This window comes from Schistocerca serialis, chromosome 1 (assembly GCF_023864345.2).
Source record: "Schistocerca serialis cubense isolate TAMUIC-IGC-003099 chromosome 1, iqSchSeri2.2, whole genome shotgun sequence".
In the NCBI taxonomy this organism is placed as follows: domain Eukaryota; kingdom Metazoa; phylum Arthropoda; class Insecta; order Orthoptera; family Acrididae; genus Schistocerca; species Schistocerca serialis.
Genome location: NC_064638.1, coordinates 688931976 through 688954432, shown reverse-complemented (window position 1 = coordinate 688954432; position 22457 = coordinate 688931976). Strand labels below are relative to the sequence as shown.

Sequence of the window (22457 nt, the reverse complement as noted above, 5' to 3'; positions counted from 1 at the left end):
TCCATAACAGAGAAAGGAAATTTTGAGAAATCACTGCATCAAAATACATTCCGCTGAATATCACCAGGTATCCACTCCAACATTTGCCGAAATGATGTGATACGCATGATTTGTTGTCAAACTTTATGACAAGAGAGAACTTTTACAAACGAAAACAAAATCAGTTTTTACTTAGAACTTCAAAACAACCTTGTAATTGTAAAATTGTGGCATTTATCACATGCGAAAGATGCTTCCGCTACTTTTACAACAAATATCACCCTAGCACATGAAATCACCGACATAAAATAACAACAATATCTAATTTTATATACAAAGTTCTCACGTACATCTTATAACCCCTTCCTGGAAATTTACTTTCAATCCTAAATTATCAGTCGCCTTTCCTTTTCATGCCTTTTTATGAAAATGTTAATAAATACAATACCTACATCAATCACCATTTTCGTTTATCTGCAGTGTAAGAAAGATAAAAACTGAAAATAAAAAGAAACATTTTCAGACAAGGACTCGATACATCAATCCTCACTTTATCATTCTGTCCTCTTGCCACTGTACCACCCCTGCCTGGAAACCATGCTCAAATAAATGCCTCATGCCTTGCAAGACCCGCTCCAAAAATGCTATTTATTCTAAATGGTTGATCATTTGGGGCTCCCACTTCTGTCACTTTCATTCCTGGCCAAGCTCTGCATATATCATAAATTTGAATGAAATTGGTGATGATGAGTAGATGTGATTCTCCTGTCAGTGTGGCTTGGCTCAGCACTTCCCAGGACTGGGGCAGTGTGAATGTAGCCTGACATTGGTTTCGAACACCAGAACTTTACTTGGCACAACACTATTGGCAATAGTTATGGACTTGAAAAATTCTCATTTGCTATAAATGTGAACAAATAAGCGAATTCTGCCTCAAAATCCGAAAATACAAACTTCCTAATAAATGTTATTTCATAGTGAATTGTATCCCAATAAACTACTTTATCACAGACAGTTTGAATTAACTTTATTTTCTGCATATAAGTATAAAAAAATCGAACCACTTTTTGGCTGCTGGTATTGCACATTATCTGCTCAAGCCCAGTTTGGAAGGATAATGTGTGTAAGAACGTGTATGCAAAATAAGAAGTGTACAGATGCAAAGACAAATCAATGCGCTAGATGCTCTCGTGCCACACCAATTGTGGGCAGTTGAATGGCTTGTATATGAGCCACATAATACCAATGAAGGACTCGACCACGGACCTAGCACTTTTAGAACAAAGAATCACATATGTTTGTCTGGCAGCTAAACTTCAAAAGGTGGTGTAATGCAGACACTCTAACATGCAGTTTTAGGTGGCGGATGTTTCGAACTGTGACTGCATCAAATGCTGGCCGAGATTGGGCCTAAACTACCTCATTACAACACTCCCAATCCCAGCAAGCACTTTCGTGGTAGCTGTTATCAAATGCTTTGTGATGTGCATTGCTCACTGTTTTCGTATTTTGAAATGAGTGAAGAGACTAATCCCAGTCCAACACGGAGTTGGATTATAACCCTCATGACACCAGAAGAGATCACCACTCCCTATGAGTGTGGGTCAGTTCTGGTTTTGCAAAAAGACAGAATATATAATATTGATAAAAACCTTAAACCAGAGAAGCGCTGTATTTAGTGGTGGGAAGTTACAGCTGATTCTCAACAAAAACAATCATTTGTTGACTGCTTAAATAAATCCAAAAGAAGAAAACAAATGAAGAACATTTCGGGGGAAAGACTGCTGAAGTATTAATAAAAGTAAACATTTCAGTAAAAACCTTCTGGTTGAGTGCAGCTCAAATTTGGAATGTCTGGTGTTCAGTGGCAACAAATATAAATTTTGGATCAAAACTAATATTCAGTCAGAACTTTTATGCTGAGAGAATCAGTCGTGTGAAGTTAGCACCCCTTTTTCGAGAAATATACATTTTTTTCACAGTTCTTGTTAGATGTGCCATAGTTCTAGAGTTCTTTGTACAAAATTTTAATAGTTCTGCAGAATTTAGCGAAGAAAACAACAATATTCGAAAAAATTTTCATATTGAAAACATTCTTTGTCAATTTTTGCAAATTGTAAATAAGTACAACAGTTCTGAGCACAGTTCTGAACAGAACTCCAAGAGTTCTATCGAAAATCCCAATAACATTTTTTTGTGCATCTAATAGTTTATGAGATAATTGCAATTTAAGGAGAAAATCTTTTCACTTACTGTGAAGTTGGCACCCTTTTTTCCAGAAATGTACATTTTTTTCAGAGTTCTTGATAGATATGGCATAGTTCTAGAGTTCTTTGTACAAAATTTGAATAGCTCTGCAGAATATAGCGAAGAAAACAACACTGTATAACATAGCTGATTCAGGAACCCTTTCTTTCTGATACAATTCTTACTGTTGCCAACAAAAAATTACTTGTGCATAGATTCCAACCGTATTGATCATTACAAAAATATAACCATTGACCAGCGGCACACATTTCTTGCAGCATTGTACAAAGCATTCAGATTATCCGCTGTGAAAATACGACACTTAACGTTATTGTAACATTTTCGATGGATGGCTTCCATTTATCTACAGTGTCAGCATCTATCGAATTATCTTCACGCAAACATGATGCCAGGATCACACACTTCCCCTTTTTAGGTACGGAGGAAACTAGAGCTCAGTCTTATGGAAGCCAAAAAAGGAACTGTGGGCAGCCCTTCTTTTACTGATAGCAAACTCTAGAGAAATGCCATGGTTGTTTTTCTTCATCGTGTCAACAAAAGAAAAATTCTCCCTTCATAGCTCTATTATCATTCCAGTACTAGTAAACCAGTTGTCTGCTTTCACATTTCGACCTGACTGATATGTAGGTTTACACAGTCACAGAACAACATCAAAATGTTTATTGCTCAGTTGGTAAACCCTTCTGGTTGCAACACAGCGTATACTTCCAAATTGTACAGGTAAAGTCTTAAGAATCCACAAAAGCATAGATTTTAAATCCATACTTGTTTGTTTTGATAGGTACATATTGGCAAAAACTGTACCTTCCACAGAATCCCTCCAGCTTCTTGTCTACTGTAACATTTTCTCCAAGGGTATAAGATTTCTGGTAGTTGCATACAAACACAGTAAATATTTCCCGAATTGCTGTTAGCTTGTCTAATTGTCTCCTTTCATCATGAATAGCGCGACTGTAAAATCTAAGGCACTCCACAATAAATTTGAAACGTTTTATGTTCATTTGCTAGGTGAAATTTTTCAGTGCCATCCCCATCAGTTCCACACAGATCTTCCAGGCTTTATCTGTTGCTTTTGTTAACAACAATTAAATACAAGAGACTGATTAAGGCTTTCAGTTCAATAACATCTATTGATTTTACCTGCCTCTTACACTGAAATGAAGCTTCAATGCTCTCAAAATGCTGATTGAAATACAAAACTACAATAGACAAATATCACCTATGAGGCAATTACAGCATCACAAAGGCTACTTTGGCTGTGCCTATCGGTCCAGGTAAATTTCGAATAATATTATCCTCTTCTAACTATATGCTTTGGATTTCTTGAGCATGATCAAGTACATTCCACTTAAATTAATAAAATTCCTATAAAATAACACAATCAGGCACCATGTATTAATTTGATATTTGACGTTCAGACAGCGGACACTGGCGGTTAAAAAGTTCAAACAGAATTTAAGTGCATTTTACATTCTGGATTAGCTTTGTACTACTTACTACGTTGATAAACAAATAAATTAATTGCTGAAATGAAATACGATAGGGCACAGTGGATAAAAACGAGCAATCGGCTCATATCTCATCAAGAGAGGATTAGCGTCGATACTGAATCATACAACAATGAAAGGCATACAGAGAAAGGAAGCTATAACGAGAGGGCGCCAGTGCTACCAGTTGTTGACAAGTAATTTACAGAATCACACAACAATGAAAAGCATACGCAGAAGGGAAGCTATTAACGAGAAGGCGCCAATACTGCAAATTGTTGAAAAGTAATTTACAGAAAATTTCTACATGTATCAATTTGAACAGATGGGGCCATTGGAAGGATAATGAAAACTACAATACGTCCCTGAGACCTCTCAAGACCAAAAAATAATAAACAAAGCACAGCAACAACGCAAAAGTCGTGGCACTACATCTGGAAACAATGAACACTTGAACTGCGTCTTTTAAACAATCGGCAAGTGACGTCAGCGTAGCAGTTACAATAGAGGTAGCATCAAAGCTTCTCGCGGTAGCATCAAAGCTAATGACAACAACAGCTGCACTTTTTGGGTGGCACGTGCCGCGTCGTGTGAAGCTGCCCGCCGGCGCTGCATTTCGCTCCTTGATCTGCCCCTAATGACTAAACATAACAATACTACTCACACTGATGGGAATAATAGTTATGCTCGTTCAGTCAGAGCTCTTGTGCAGTTGGTGCTTGTTGTGCAGTCGGTGCTGTTGTGTAAGTGATATTTATGAACCGTAATACCCATAAAAATGTACAATCTACCAGAATTGAAACGTCTTCTCAGCATGGAGGAATTTAGAGTAATCGATGATAGAGGCATTCAGTTAACTCCGTCTCATCCGGCCTTCCAAAAACTGTCCGATGCCATGGCCGACATCGGCTCGAAAAGTCTTCAAACATATTTACACAAAAATTAAAGAAGATCGTCATGATCTGCTTACTTTTGTTAGAAACACTTTCAGGCTGGAATGTTTCGTTGAAGAAAAAGACGACGACAGCATAGATGAGTCGTGGAATGTTTTTGGTTTTTCGTGGTACAAGGACATGACAAAGCAATTCGACTTACTACTGTGAGCAGAAAAATGGTATACCATAAAACCAACAAAGAGGAAACTTGGAAAGCCTTCAAAACTGGAAATAGGGAAATGGACCGATTTGATGGCTGATAAAATTTTTTCTTTCAAATACGCGAAAGTGTGTGAAAGTTCAAGTTCAAAGTACTTCTTGAAGATCAAAGGAAGATGCACAGAATGCGGAGCCACTTTCGAAGGGATTGCTCTGAAGATGCAAAAAAAGGACAACGACATTATTCTGTACTGCAGACTTTCAAACTTTTCAGACTATAGAAATCACCTGAAAAGAAGACAACTTTGTGGCACGAGAAGACAACAGGTAGCTGCTAAATTGGTTGATAATAGGATTCCTGCAGCTCTTTGGCGAAATTATGAAGCAAAAAATATGTCTTTCGGAGACATGATTCCTCCAAATTTACCAAATGCTGATGTCTTGAGAAAGGCTAAAGAAGAGGAAAGGGACAAACGATTTGGTATAACTAGTATGCCTGTTGAAAACCTGCAAATCGCAAAACGTACAACCCATCGGTTCGAAATTTACGCAATCGGATTGGACCCATTCTTCTGTGCATATTGGCTGAAAGATCAAAGTCAGTTGCACAAATACTGTCATCAAATCAATAGCAGTGTATACGATTCAGATGCTACAGGTGGCGTTGCATTTTGAGTTATTTCACGATTTGAGGATCTGTCAAACAGGGCTGACGGTGTGGAAATTAAGTCAAACTACATATACCTGTATCAGTACATGTGCATCCGCGAAGTAAACGTGACTAGTAAAGATCCGAATATCGTCAATGGATCATCAATCAGTCGCCCAACGTATCAGATGATATCCTCTAGGCATGACGCATCATTCTTGTCATTTTTCTTTATGCAAATCGTCAGATCTGGAGCTCCCAGACCAAAAATCATGGTAACTGATTTTGGTAAGGCTTTGTTGGTTGCCGTTTCTAGTGCAATAGCCAATTGCTCGGACGCAACAGAGTATTTGAATAGGTATTATAGTCATATTGTTTTGCATGAAAGAGTAATTCTACCCTCGTGTTGTTTGAGGATAGATTTAAACCATTTTATGGTCATGATTTTGAGGTGGAAACGTTTCTCAAGAGGTAAATCACAAGTCAAACAACTTTATCTTTGAGTTTTGGCCCATATTTACATGATGACAGATTTTCGTGATATTGAAAGTGCTTTGCGCTCACTTTTGGCTGTTGCTTGAGTGAACATATTGGTACTGATGAGTGCAGTCATGAATATTCATCAATGGAACATCAGTACCACCTTGATAACATTATCAGAGGTGGTCCACATCATTCATATATTGAAGAAAAGAAAGATGATGACCAGAAAACTGATGATGTTAAAAACAATGATGACTGTCTTTTGGAATCAATTTTGAACTCTAAGGAATCTACTCCAAACGCGTGGATTGATAGGGGAAAATGTATCTACAATGAAGCTGAAGTCATCGCGAATCAGACTAAGGATGACAATCTCTTTGATGTGAATCTATACAACATTCCTAATGCTGCAGAGATGCTGAAAGAGTTGAAGTACTATATATCACTGTGGACAGCTGTGATGTATCCTTCTTTCCATATTCCTCTATCTATTCGTTCATCAGCAGCGACTGAAGGATAATTTTCAAAATTAAAGACAATGGGCTTTGACAAGCTGCCTTTACGAGTAGACAAATTCATTTTTCAACATCTGAATTGGCTGTGTGAGGAAACAAAACTGTTAGCGCCACTTATGATGGAAAAACAAGATTCAAAGCAAGCTGTGAAGCACAAACCAACTGAAGCATCACTGCCTTACCATGAAGAAGATAACTGGAGAGGAAAAAATAAGAAGCTGAAGATGACAAACCCCAATAGCAATCATATCCTTGATAATTCTGAGAGCACGCTGAACACCACCTTACGAAGTGAGACAAAACACGATGATGGCAATGAGACAGAGTTAAACAAAATTTTTAATAGTTTTGAATACACATTTTCTCCTACTTCGAGCTCACTTGTTATGAATGCGGAGAACAACAGTCTCTCAGTCAATAGTGATAGTGTGTGTTTTCAGCGCTCTTCAGATAATAATTTACTGCCGAATTTCGACTCTAAAGAGATATTTCTTTCCACAAAAGACTATCGAGAACCATACTTCACCAGGGATGTCACTGAAATTTCATCCTGTGGTTCGAAAACAGAAGAAAACCGAGAGACCTGTAACAATTAAATGGAGGAGAGTGCAATGCTGAAAAAGGTTCAAAATGAAATCATTGACACATCGAGCATGCCAACTAAGAGCAAGAAAAACTACTTAGATGATTTCCCAAACTGGAATTCGACTAAGAAATTCATAGACATTAATTTGCCACTTTTCCCAAAAGGGTCCTCAAGCAAATTCAAATCTGCTACCTACAACTTGAAGGGAACGTGCGGTTTCGATTCTTCGATGACCTATTCATGCAAGCAATATCACTCAGTGATGTTTCAAAAGTACCATTCAAATGGTGAGCCCTCCATTTTTGGATGTGGCTTTGGATGTTTTGGACAAAAAAAATTATAAACTCCCAGCATTTTAAGCAGAGATTTGATATTTTATATGTGATACCATTCCTAAAAAAAGGAGTAATCTCTCGAAAAATACTGTCTCTGAATGCAGAGTCGAATGTTGGGGAATTATACCAGACAATATTAAAAGATATCCCGATTTGCAACAAAAAGATATCGTGTCTGACGTGCCTAAATTCACGCTGTGTGAAACTACATTATATTTCCGTTGATACATATGTGCTTTTCAGACTTGGTTATAATTTCATGCAAGAGGCTGTAGATGCAACAAATGGAGGTCTAAAGACTATCATAAAATGCAAGAAATGTAAAGGAGAAGCAGTCGAAGAAAAGAGATTTGGATGCTACTTGATGGTGGATACTAGTACAACAACTTGCCCACTAACTGAAGATCAGTTTCCTCCAAATCAAAGGAAGAAATGTGTGTTGCCAACGATCACGAAAGAAATCTTGTTGGTGCCATTCATTATAATAGCTCCCTCAAACACTACATGGCATATGTCTTTGATGCAACCTACTGGAAGCAGTAAGATGACTTGTATAAAGATGTATAGAGAGTTTCAAAACAAACGATAATTTCTCCACACCTGTTCATGTATGTCAAGACAGGAAAGTTTTCAAACGGCAGCTACAAGACCGACGAGACAAAACAAGTAGCTCCTACATAGGAACTTTGCTTTATAAGGTAAGCAATTGCTAAAAGTTGATATCTAAATATTACAAATACAGCTCTTATGTTAATTCTTAGTATCATTGTTTCTGGAACCGCAGCCCTCCTGTTTTAGTTACTGGAATAAGAGCATTTTATGCCCTAAATTTCACATATATATTTTTCTGTACTTGTATCTAAAAACAAAGATGATGTGACTTACCAAACGAAAGCGCTGGCACGTCAATAGACACACAAACAAACACAAATATACACACAAAATGCCAGCTTTCGCAACCAACGGTTGCTTCGTTAGGAAAGAGGGAAGGAGAGGGAAAGACGAAAGGATGTGGGTTTTAAAGGAGAGGGTAAGGAGTCATTCCAATCCCGGGAGCGGAAAGACTTACCTTAGGGGTAAAAAAGGACGGGTATACACTCGCACACACACACACAAATATCCATCCACACATATACAGACACAAGCAGACATATTAAAAGGCAAAGAGTTTGCCTTTTAATATGTCTGCTTGTGTCTGTATATGTGTGGATGGATATGTGTGTGTGCGCGCGAGTGTATACCCGTCCTTTTTTCCCCCTAAGGTAAGTCTTTCCGCTCCCGGGATTGGAATGACTCCTTACCCTCTCCTTTAAAACCCACATCCTTTCGTCTTTCCCTCTCCTTCCCTCTTTCCTGACGAAGCAACCGTTGGTTGCGAAAGCTAGAATTTTGTGTGTATATTTGTGTTTGTTTGTGTGTCTATCGACGTGCCAGCGCTTTCGTTTGGTAAGTCACATCATCTTTGTTTTTAGATATATTTTTCCCACGTAGAATTTTTCCCTCTATTATATTTTTCTGTACTTGTTTTTCTTGGTTATTTCACACCTCATAAATTCTATGCTTATTTATTACTGAATTCCCTACATATGTATTTCCTTCTGGATTTTAGTGTATTCTGAAGAAGAGCTGTTAAGGGGACCTGTACATCACTGCCTGTAGTTTTTACTGGTACTTTGAAATTTAATAATGCAAGACTGTCAATAGATTCAGGAATGAAACTTTTATCAAAGAATAGGTATATAGTGAGCTCTAGGTGAAATACATTGTAAATCTGTGGAATACATTATGCAGTGAATATTGATGTTTTTCTTACATACTGAATTACACGTAATTGTTATTTTATGTTCAATGTACTTACACACTATTTCAAATAAAAGATAAAAAAACAAATTTTATTTTTTGAATTATTACCTTGTGGAAACAGCAAACCAGTAATATTTACCAGTTTCATGTTTTGATTATTTTAAAAACAATGTATTTTAAGAGTCAATTTTTCTCCTAATAATTTAAGAACATAATATGACATACTGCAGCTTAACATATTTAATCCATTGTTGAATAATGTGGTTCAGTGTGTAGGCAAGCACTTTATTATTATTCATCCATAGCTTTGTTGATGTTGCTTTAATAGTGGATGAGATACTGGTAACAGTATCTCTGTATGCAAACATGTTGATTACAGAAAATTGAAACTAAAGATTTGTATGTCATTTTCTGCTCAATGACGACACTGCAAACCATTCCTGCTCCATAATCTTGTTGTTATCTTTCATGTCCTTTTCATTTTCTTTAGTTTTGCTTCTTTTCTTTGTTATTCTGGCGTCCTTTTTCATGCTTTCAGCAGCTTTTTCAGATTATGTGACATTTTGCCTGTCCGCCCATACCAGCACATTTTTCATGTTGTTCCTAGTTTTGATGCCCCTTCTGCTCATTGTTTTTAATCTTTACTCCATTGGGCCGGCCAGAGTGGCCGAGCGGTTCTAGGCGCTACAGTCTGGAACCGCGCGACTGCTTCGGTCGCAGGTTCGAATCCTGCTTCGGTCATGGATGAGTGTGGTGTCCTTAGGTTAGTTAGGTTTAAGTAGTTCTAAGTTCTTGGGGACTGATGGCCTCAGAAGTTAGGTCCCATAGTACTCAGATGCATTTGAACCATTTTTACTCCACCATTAAAACATATTGCAACTGTTGAAACGCATTCTGATTTTGTTTTATGCCATGTAAACATTTTTCCTGCACATACGACAGTCGACAGGTTCTTCAAAGATATTACATAAACGAGGTTCTATGGAAACTGCGGCGCCCAAATTAAATGTTCAAATGTTCAAAAGTGTGTGAAATCTTATGGGACTTAACTGCTAAGGTCATCAGTCCCTAAGCTTACACACTACTTAACCTAAATTATCCTAAGGACAAACACACACACCCATGCCCGAGGGAGGACTCGAACCTCCGCCGGGACCAGCTGCACCATCCTTGACTGCAGCGCCTAAGACCGCTCGGCTAATCCCGCGCGGCGTGCCCAAATTAAACAAAGTGACATTTAAGCACAAGAATGACGAGGTACTGTACGTGAAGTGTATATTTTTAGAATCAGGAAGAACCAGATGAATTTTATTACGTAAAACAGTAATTGTTTTGAGCTCTCATGACATCCAGGATCCACTAACAGCTAAAAATTGCCCAGGACCCTCATGGATGAAAGTTAGGTGGCAACATCACCAGACGCTAGGATACATAAAAACATGTGCTGTGTGTAATGAATAAATTTGAAATTTCTGTCGTTAATATTGTTGCAAACATTTGTTCTAGTTAGAAAGGAAGTGTGGAAGTTTGATGAGTTACACTACAGCGAGAGTCAAAAGTCTTTACAATGTATAGAAATGTAAGTATATTTAAATGAATATATTGTACAAACAAACTAAGTAGTATGTTTAAATCCTAATTCAGTACATGACTGATAGAGGTGTTATTATGTTGAGGGGGATACAGTATTAACGTTAATAAGGAGTTCGAAATTTGTAAACAAGAATCTCGTTTATTTGGTCCTCACTAATCCGGATTTCCAGTTTATCCGGATTCATATTTTGTATCCCTTGGTATTTTTCTTATAACACGAAGATATGTAGTCGGTGAGGTACATAGGCTGCTTATCACTAGGCTGGAAATTTAGTCTAGTACTGAGTGATAAGGAACTCAGTGTGTGTGAATGACATTGTTTCTCAAGTATTGAACCTTAATATAATGGTGTATTGATGCCCATCAAGTAAGTTGCATAGTAACCACGCCAACAGCACTCCACCGCAGCTCATTGTACCTCTGGTGCGCTTCTCGACAGGTGTGATACCATCTGGTTAGTGGCGCGTGTGAATGTATCTCCTCTCTCAGCCATCTGTTTGTTTTGCACTGACGACCCTTCTCTCTTTAAATCATCTAAGCGTGCACATCCCACGCTTCCACCTAGAGTTACTACAGTCAGTCTGAAGAAGGTGTACTGGCATTTGTACAGTGCTGAACATTTAGACTTTTTGTATTTAGCAGAATATAAATCCGGGTTTTCGGTTTTCCAAAATAAATGAGAGAATTTACGATCCGTCCTCATAGCTGTACTTCCAGCAGTACCTCATCTCCTGCGTTCCCAATTTCGCAGAAGTTGTCCTACGAAAATTGCGGAAGTAGCACTCCTGGAAGAAAGGATATTATGACAATATTTCTTCGTCACAGCCTGGGGTTCGAGACCCGGTCGGGCACACAGTTTATCTGCCAGTAAGTTTCACATCGGCGCACACCCACTGCAGAGTGAACACACAATCTATTTCATAATCTATTGGCGCCATAAAAATGTTATGAGGTATAATGTAGACCAAGTGGGTCTCTCGTAAATGATATTACCTCATTAACTGTTATCCCCACAAAAAATGTTATTACAGTTTTCCTTAGAACTCTTAGGGTCCTGTTAAGAAATGCCATCAGACCTTTTGTACGAATTTATTACTTTTACATGACAAAAGTGAGTCCCACATTAATTATCTCATATAATGTCATCGTCACAAAAAATGTTATTATAGTTTTTGGTAGAACTCTGTGGGTGCTATACAGAACTGTCATCAGAACTATTCTACGAATTTTGCTTTCGTAGAGAAAGTGAGTATCAGATTAAAACAATTATCGTATAAACTATTATCGCCACAAAAATGTTCTTATCATGTTCAATACAACTCTTCGGGTGCTATCCAGAACTGCCAACAGAACAGTTATACAAATTTATTTTTCCCAAACTGACAATTTTGTACCATACCAAAATTTTGCCGAGTTATTGTTTTCTTCCCGAAATTCTAGAGAACTATTCGTGTTTTGAGCACGGAAATCTAGAACTATTGCATACGTATCAAGAACTATGAAAAAATATATATTTCTTGTAAAAGGGGTGCAAACTTCACAGGAAAGGCTCATAAGCATTCCTTATTAAATGCAGTTACTACGTAAACAATTACCTGCACAGAATATGTTACTAGTATTTTCGATAGAACTCTTACAATGCTATCCAGAGCTGTCACCAGAACGTACGAATAGACATAATTTTTTTGTAGAGTAAATGAGCCCCACAATTAATCAATTATCTTACAAACTATTATAACCACAAAAATTGTTGTTATGATTATCGATAGAAGTCTTGGGGTGTTATCCAGAACTGTTCATCAAAACTATTGTACGAATTTATTTTTTTCTGTGGAGACAGTGGGTCTAATATCAAAGCAGCTACAGTATAAACTATCATCGCCACAAAAAGATGTTATTAGGATTTTTGATAGAGCTCTTGGTGTTCTGTTCAGAACTGTTGTACGAATTTACTTTTTGCCAACATTGACAAAGAATGTTTTCGATACGAAAATTTTTTTGAGTATTGTTGTTTTCTTCGCTAAATTCTGCAGGACTATTAAAATTTTGTGCAAAGAATTCTAGAACTATGGCATTTCTATCAAGAACTCTGAAAAATATATATTTCTGAGAAAAAAGGGTGCCAACTTCACAGTAAGTGAAGAGGTTTCCTCCTTAAATTTCAATTATCTCATAACCTATTAGCTGCACAAAAAACTATTATTAGGATATTCGATAGAACTATTGGGGTTCTGTTCAGAACTGCCCTCGGAACTGTTGTACGAATTTAGTTTTTGGGAAAATTAATAAAGAATGTTTGCTGTACGAAATTTTTTTCGAGTATTGTTGTTTTCTTCTTTAAATTCTGCAGAACTATTCAAATTTTGTACAAAGAACTCTAGAACTATGCCATATCTATCAAGAACTTTGAAAAAAATATACATTTCTAAAAGAAAGGGTGCCAACCAACTTCACAGTAAGTGAAAAGATTTTCTCCTTAAATTGCAATTATCTCGCAAACTATTACCTGCACAATAAAATGTTATTTGGATTTTGGATAGAACTATCAGGGCTCTGTTCAGAACTGTCCTCAGAACTGTTGTACGAATTTACTTTTCGCGAAAATCGACAAAAAATGGTTTCTACACCACAATTTTTAAGAGTACTGTTGTTTTCTTCGCTAAATTCTGCAGAACTATTGAAATTTTGTACAAAGAACTCTAGAACTATGACTTATCTATCAAGAACCCTGAAAAAAATATATATTTCTGAAAAAAAGGGTGCCAGCTTCACAGTACGAGCTCTTATGGAGTTCTTAATTAAGTTGCAATTACCTCTTAAACTATTACCTGCACAAAAAAATGCTACTAGGATTTTCGATAGAACTCTTCACGTGTTGTCCAGAACTATCATCAGAACTGTTGTACGAATATGTTTATATTTTCTGTAGAGAAAGTGTGTTCCACATTAAATCAATTTATCTCATGAACTATTATCGCCCTAGAGAAATGTTGTTGGGATTTTCGATAGAGCTCTTGGGGTTCTGTTCAGAACTGTCCTCAGAACTGTTCTACGAGTTTAATTTTTGCGAAAATTGACAGAGAATGTTTTCTATACGAAAAGTTTCGAGTATTGTTGTTTTCTTTGCTAAATTCTGCAGAACTATTGAAATTTTGTACAAAGAACTCTAGAACTATAGCATATCTATCAAGAACTCTGAAAAAAATTACTATTTCTGAAAAAAAGGGTGCCAACTTCACAGTAAGTGAAAAGATTTTCTCATTAAAACGCAATTATCTCGTAAACTATTAGCTGCACAAAAAAATGTTACTGAGATTTTCGATCGAACTCTTGGAGCTCTGTTCAGAACTGTGCTCAGAACTCTTGTACTTATTTACATTTTGCGAAAATCGACAAAGAATTTTTTCGATACGATAATTTTTTCGAATATTGTCGTTTTTTTCGCTAAATTCTGTAGAACTATTGAAATTTTGTACGAAGAACTCTAGAACTATGGCACATCTATCAAGAACTATGAAAAAAATGTATATTTCTCAAAAAAGGGGTGCCAACTTCACACGACAGAGAGAATCTAGTGACAGCATATGGCAAGCAACACTTATGTTATGGCAGCAAGTTACACACATCTGCCAGATTGCCAGAAATTTTATGGAACAATCTATGCACAGGGAAAGCAAATTTCCACAATTTTTGTTTGTTTGCAGGTAAATGTCAGTTGTCCAAGTACACACTGAAATCAACATGCCATCATGCCATTACAGAAGCCAAAACAAAATGGCGCAGCACACTGCCAGTAAGAAGTATCACATGGTAATTTACTTACAGCAACAGTGAAAATGTTACCATCTATGTCCAATCCAGATGGCTGAATAAGTCATCTGGATTGTCTAGACTTCTTAGGCATGTGGATTGGCCTGACACAGCGGCAACATTTCCACTGCTACCGAAAACCACACAATATTCCACTTCATCAATGGGCTGTGATATTTTGTTTTGGTTTCTTTAGTAGTATGCTATGGTACTGTGGAATGGGGATTTAGTTGTGTATCTGCAAAACAAACAAAGAACTAGTTACTAGTACTTTTTTTGAGGTTATAATTAGAACTTCAGAACTACACTTTGTTGTGGTATGTGGTGGTTGTTCTCATGTCCTTACGTACCACACACATTTTTCATAATCATCTAATGATATTGTTATACTGTTATTGCAAAAATGAAGCAAATTTTGCCATTTATATATTAAAGAAGAAAAAGCATACACTGATTGTCTGTCATAAATAAGAAACTCAGCACTACTTCGGTTGGGAAATGTTGAGGAAAGCAAGTAACTGTAGTCCGTTTAAGAAGTTCTCAATTCTAAAATGTGATTACCAGATTGCGATTTGAACTGTGCTATGCTTACACGTCTCTGGTGCCTTATGACTAGGGCCCGGATTTTAATGACAAGTCATATTTTTTTCTAAACTATAGGGTGAATTTTAGAACAATTTATACACAAATTTAGGCATTTTAGTGTCGAAAAATATATTTTGATTGTGCAGTTAAAGTCATATTTCAACAAATTTTAGTAGTAGGTCATATTGCGGCTTACTTTTAATATAATAGGTCATATTTTTCTCGTATCTTAAGGGACACACAAATAAGAAAATGAATATGTTGCCCATGAGACAATATTTAATGTGCTATTATGAAAGATAAACAGATAAATTAGTACAATTATTTCTCAGGACTGTAGCAGAAAATCGGTGTACCACAACAGTCATTTGGCGAACATAAAACATTATTGCGCAGAGTCGACAATACGCTCTCAGAGCCAACAAAGGCGGCTTCTGCCATAATAGTCATCGCAGTCACACAGGTGTTCCCAGTAACCAGTTTGACTACAGCCGTTGCCTTGTTCAACAAAACAAAGTGCTCCTACAGCGTGAAGTTGCAAAGATATGTTCAAGAATTTGGAGAGAAGTTCTTTAGTACTGACGGGAAAATATTATTTTGTAAACTGTGTGAAATTAAAGTTAGTGCAGAAAAGCACTTTAATGTGCAACAACACTGCAATACCGCTAAACACAGCAGCTGTGTGAAATGAAGTGCTGAAAATAACAGCAGGCAAATGCTGTTATTTGAACAGACAGGTCAATCACCAACCGTGCAAGGATTTGTGCGAGATGATGGTGCCCTGCAACATCCCATTGGAAAAGCTGAAGAATCCACACTTCAGACGGTTCTTGGTGACCTACACAACACATCCAGTTCCAGATGAATCTACACTGAGAAAGAACTATTTATCCGTATGCTACAATGTGTGCTCAACAAAATACGAATTACTATTGCTGAGCAAAAGATCTGGCTGTCGAAAAGATTAAACTATGGATATTAGTGGGCGATATATTGCAAATGTTGTTGTTGGTGTTTTAAAAGTTGATGGCCCTGGAGATGAAGCTCTCGATAGAGTAAACAATTCGATGATTGCTATTCTGTTTGACAACTCTCTGGAGCTACTGTGGCCGGATGGTGCAGCATATATGGCTAAAGCAGCCAAAGGGCTTCAGATTCTCTACCCCAGTATGGTGTACGCCACTTGCCTTGTACATGCATTGCACAGAGTTGCCGAAGAGGTGAAATCAAATTACCCTGACATGGATAAATTAATTTCCTGTGGCAAGAAAATCTTTGTGAAGGCTCCGCTACGAGTGCAGAAATTCAAGGAACAAGCACCTTCAACGCCCCTCCCACCTAAACCTGTTCTTACACAATGGGGTTCTTGGCTTAATGCTGCTGAGTATTATTGCACCAACTACACCCAAATAAAGACAATCTTCTGTGGGCTTGATAGCGATGAATCAAGTGCTATCAAAATTGTGAAAGAAGTTTTTACAGATACATTGTCTCGAAACTTGGCATACATCAATGCCAATTTTTCAGTGATATCAAAAGCCATCAAACGACTGGAAGCTGTTGGCACTCAGCTATGTGAGGTCCTGAGTATCGTGCAACATGTGCAGAATGAGTTGGGTCGAGCTTGTGGTCATGTGGCTGACAAAGTGAAAACCAAATTGCAAAGTGTTCTCCAATGGAATCCTGGACATTCTACACTGTGCAAAATTAGTGACAGTCTGCCAGGGAATGCCGCAACTTTTGAACATACTGAAACAAAGCTGAACTCCAGTGACCTGGCTGCCTTCAAATACACTCCAGTGACGTCTTGTGAAGTGGAGAGGAGTTTTTCCAGGTACAAAACTATCCTCAGTGACAACCGTAGATCTTTGACAATGGAAAACTTAAAAATGCACCTTTTGATCCAGTGCAACTTTGCTGACATGCGATATTAAATAATGTGAAACGCTTTAAATACTATGTAGATATAAAAACATTGATCTTTTCTCTGTTCTTTGTATTTAGATAATAAAACATTCAGACATTCAAAAAATAGGTGCATATGAGCCACAAACCCTACAGAAAGAAAGAACTATACTTCAATATTTTGATAAGTGGATTTTGTATTATGTTATGGTGAATGAAAAATTAAATAAACAAACAAGAACGCTTAAAAATAAACTTCTATCAAGTCATATTTTATTTTTTAAGACATATTTATGTAAGTTTTAGGTCATAAATGCTTGCATATTTCACTATTTTTTTAGGTAATTAAAATCTGGGCCCTACTTATGACTTACTACAGTATATTTATATAATATCTTAGTGTGCTTCTTAATGTAATTTTATTTTAGCTGAGCTCTGGTGTAGAGATTTTGAGGTTTAAACCCCCCTTCCCTTTTTGTTTCCTTCTCCACTCATCATCGTCAGCTACAACTCAAAACCAATCATGCAAATATCTTCCTGCATAGAATGAGCATTTCAACTCAACTTATGAATGTGTTTCCAGTGGCTGAACAGACCAATCCTGGCATAAAGCATGTGTCCCCACAAATCATACTGAGTGGTTGGAGGAGGACAGGCTTATAATTGACAGAGCTTTCTCGCTTGTCACTTGGACTCTTCATGTCCCCTTCAAACGAGGTGAAAGTTGTGGATTTAGTATTCTAAAAACAAAGATGATGTGACTTACCAAATGAAAGCGCTGGCAGGTCGATAGACGCACAAACAAACACAAACATACACACAAAATTCTAGCTTTCGCAACCAACGGTTGCTTCGTCAGGAAAGAGGGAAGGAGAGGGAAAGACGAAAGGATGTGGGTTTTAAAGGAGAGGGTAAGGAGTCATTCCAATCCGGGGAGTGGAAAGACTTACCTTACAAGCAGACATATTAAAAGGCAAAGAGTTTGGGCAGAGATGTCCTATGTCTGCTTGTGTCTGTATATGTGTGGATGGATATGTGTGTGTGTGCGCGCGAGTGTATACCCGTCCTTTTTTCCCCCTAAGGTAAGTCTTTCCACTCCCGGGATTGGAATGACTCCTTACCCTCTCCTTTAAAACCCACATCCTTTCGTCTTTCCCTCTCCTTCCCTCTTTCCTGACGAAGCAACCGTTGGTTGCGAAAGCTAGAATTTTGTGTGTATGTTTGTTTGTGTGTCTATCGACCTGCCAGCGCTTTCGTTTGGTAAGTCACATCATCTTTGTTTTTAGATATATTTTTCCCACGTGGAATGTTTCCCTCTATTATATTAATATCAAGGATGTAGTATTCTTCCGCAGAAAGTGGTCCAGAGCATATTCTTTCCTTGTTTACACAAGTCATCTGCATGTTGGTCCCTAATTCACTTAAAGAGGGGCTCCATGAGTTCTAGTGCCAGAGCAGATTTCACCATAAACGATTTGGCAGGGAAGCCTTGTATAACTCATGCAATGAACATGGCCTAACCACCTCAGTTGATGAGGAATGATGGTTGCTTCAATGCTGTTTAAATGCCCTTTCTCGAGAGCCACAATGTTGGTCACAAGGTCCTCCCATTTAATGTTCAAGATGAATCTCTCTCCTTTTGTTTGTGGAAGTGCTCAAGTTTTTTGATGTCACAGCAATAGACTGTCCAAGTTTCACAGCCATACAGGAGTGAGGAAATGACAGCAACTCTCGACACCATGAGTTTGGTATGTGTGAAGACTGTGTATTACTAGTCTTAAAAAAACTGGAATGACAAATGAAGATAAGTTTCCTTGTACACAATGATATGTACTCAAGAATAATGAGACAGTTGGTGCTTTGCAAATTAGCATGGCAACTGCTGACTGTTCATCTTATCACGAGGTCGGAAGAATGATTTATCAATGGAATAATGCGTAAACAAGAAAGCCTTCACGAGATCTAAAGTTTTCTTAGACATTCTTCAGTGGAGCAGATAATAACTAGATTGATGAATTCTGATTCGATCGAATTTTTATAACAGTTGTTTATAAAACTGAAGGGCACATAAGATAACCACCAAATGCATCATTTGAGATTAACATCAATTTATGGTATTTTTGAATTTCTGAAGAAAAGAATTTGTAAACGTTGCAGTAAAAATTCATCTCAAACAAGTTTTGACATCCTGATGAAACACTATAAAATTTAGTAATTCATAAAAAGGCACACGTAAGTTTGATATATTTCTAAGATTGTGTTGGAAGTAAAATCAAAGCATACCATTCCAATACAGAATACAGTTGGCTCAGTGGTTATTATCTTTTTCTTCATAGTGGGTACCACAGAAATACTTTTACTAAAAAAAGGTAGCATTTTTAACTTCTGCTGTGTTTATTTTATTTGTTCACAACTAGTTTCTGCCTTTTAGGCTATTCACAAGTGATTTTCTGCAATAGAAAAATATCTTCAAATTTGTGTTCTGTTCATTCTGGTTCACGTAGCCTGTCTTGAATAGGGCAACCTGTCAGACCAACAAGACAGCCTATGTGAACCAAAATGAACAGACACACAAATTTAAAAATGTGGCCATTTCAGAGTATAAGACATTTTTCTATTGGTGAAAATAACTTCGAATAGCCTAAAATGCGAAAAATTAGGTGTGAACTATTAAAATAAATACAGGAAAAGTGAAAAATGTCACCTTCTTTTATAGTTATTATAATGTTCTCCAAAACAATACAAAGGACATGTTTACAGCTGCATTTTCCAACATCTCTTTGAAACTGTTTTTATTGTTTCTGTGAAAGATTAGCATGGCTTGGGACTAAGCCTTCAAAAGAGAACAATATCTTCATATAACTGTAGCTGACATGTCTCCAGTCAGGAAGTAAATAGTGAATCAGCATCTTTTCATGATGCTGATGCAGAGATAAAGTGCAAAAACCTAATACAGATTATGTAGTGCAGCAACATTCTTATGGAAGAAGGTATGGACCTAGACATGTGACACGGCCTATAGAATGTGATGAACAAAATGTTTGTGATGTTCTGTGTTGAAGTTTTTTCTAGGTGCCTAAATGTTTGTGACTTACTTTCGGTTTTAACAATGAGTAGACAAAACCATAAAATATACATGGAAAAAATAGACGTACAAGTCATTCGTTACGAAAGTGGGCACATCCCAATTAAAAGTAGTTCCTTAATATCTCTTTCATATTTAAAACATAATACATGATAATTGATGTATTGTTACAACTGAAGAAACAAAAGCACTCCTATTGTTCAGATTGTTATACTGGTATAAGATGAACATCAACAAAAGCAAAACGAGGATAATGGAATGTAGTCGAATTAAGTCGGGTGATGCTAAGGGAATTAGATTAGGAAATGAGACACTTAAAGTAGTAAAGGAGTTTTGCTATTTGGGGAGCAAAACAACAGATGATGGTCGAAGTAGAGAGGATATAAAATATAGACTGGCAATGGCAAGGAAAGCGTTTCTGAAGAAGAGAAATTTGTTAACATCAAGTATTGATTTAAGTGTCAGGAAGTCGTTTCTGAAAGTATTTGTATGGAGTGTAGCCATGTATGGAAGTGAAACATGGACGATAAATAGTTTAGACAAGAAGAGAATAGAAGCTTTCGAAATGTGGTGCTACACAAGAATGCTGAAGATTAGATGGGTAGATCACTTAACTAATGAGGAGGTATTGAATAGAATTGGGGAGAAGAGGAGTTTGTGGCACAACTTGACTAAAAGAAGGGATCGGTTGGCAGGACATGTTCTGAGGCATCAAGGGATCACCAATTTGGTACTGGAGGGCAGCATGGAGGGTAAAAATTGTAGAGGGAGACCAAGAGATGAATACACTAAGCAGATTCAGAAGGATGTAGGCTGCAGTAGGTACTGGGAGATGAAGAAGCTTGCACAGGATAGAGTAGCATGGAGAGCTGCATCAAACCAGTCTCAGAACTGAAGACCACATAACAACAACAACAACTGGTATGTTTCATTATCATTCACTATAATGAGGTAGGTATTGAATTTACTTACAATGCCTGACCTCTTCATCTTCATAACCAGATTCCTCTGAGCTGCTACAAGAGGCATCTTCCTGACTTGCAAGCCGCTCCTTCAATCTTATTAACTAGAGGGAAAGAAAAAACAAGTCATAATTAAATATTTAACTGATTACAATGATTACAGTAATGGGATACGAGACAATTTTATTTAAAGCAATCAACACATGGCCTACAATACAATACATACACACTGCTGTCCAAAATTAAAGCAACAAATGGAAATTTTTCAAGGTTGCACTTATTTTCCCACTAAACACTACAAACAGGTCATAGTTAAGTAGAAACAATGTAACGAATACATATTGTAAACAATTGCAACATACATAGTCACAGACAAAAATGTTCTTCGTTTATCCCAGCTTAATGGATTTGCATATACATTCTGACAACTGGTTAATGTGTGACCACCTATGACAGCAATACAGGTCTGACAACGACAGTGCATGCTGTGAATGATGCCATCAATCTCATGTTTTGGCAGTAACACCCATTCTCCCAGAAGAGCTGCTCTCAAGTCTTCGAGAGTGGTTGGTGGTCGCAACCTGTGCCCCTAGTGCATCCCAGACGTGCTCTATGGGATTCAAATCAGAAATGTGTGCTGGCTACACCATCCATGCAATATCTTCCATCTCCAAGAAAACATCAACCACCTGTGCTCTATGAGGTCGAGCATTACTGTCCATCAAAATCAAGTCTAGGCCCACAGCACCTATCAACAACCGTGCATGACATCCAAAGATCTCATAGTAATACTTGACAGAAGTTAACCTTGCCGATTCACCTATACAATTTCAAGAAGAGGTGGTCGAGTGGTCAATCCACTCCCTGCCCACACCATTAGCGATCCTCCTTGATTAATATTGGTTCCTTTCCACAATGTTTGGACCCCAAATGGTGTCCCACATTCCCTCCATATGAGAAGGCATCGATAATCACTCTCAGGTTAAAATTGGGACTCATTTGCAAAAAGAACATTGGCCCACTATTCGAACGTCCAGGTGGCGTCTTGAAGCTTCTACTACAAACATTTCCTTCTGTGAAGAAGCCTCAGAGATACACGTACAGCAGGCCTCTAACAATAAAGACCACTCTGGCGAAAGCCTTCTGTACACTATTTGCCACGTTACAACGTGTCCAATGAATGCTGTGTGGTCAGATGCTAGTAGCTGTGCAGTACTATAAGAGGTACCATCTTGTCTTTACAACCAAATCATGGTACTCTCTCTCTGATGTCACACGTGGTCGGCCCTGCTCTGGTCTTTGGGATACAGTCTCGGTC

General features: G+C 37.5%; 1 protein-coding gene across 5 annotated transcripts in view; it reads right to left on the bottom strand.

Annotated features, from left to right (window-relative positions):
• LOC126480578 (SAFB-like transcription modulator) overlaps positions 1-22457 on the bottom strand; it is a 166001-nt gene that overhangs the window by 21405 nt on the left and 122139 nt on the right. For all 5 annotated transcript variants that reach the window (XM_050103876.1, XM_050103880.1, XM_050103877.1 and 2 more), the window contains one exon: positions 21150-21243. In XM_050103876.1, coding sequence (XP_049959833.1) covers positions 21150-21243 — 94 coding nt within the window. The remainder of the gene's footprint in view (positions 1-21149; positions 21244-22457) is intronic.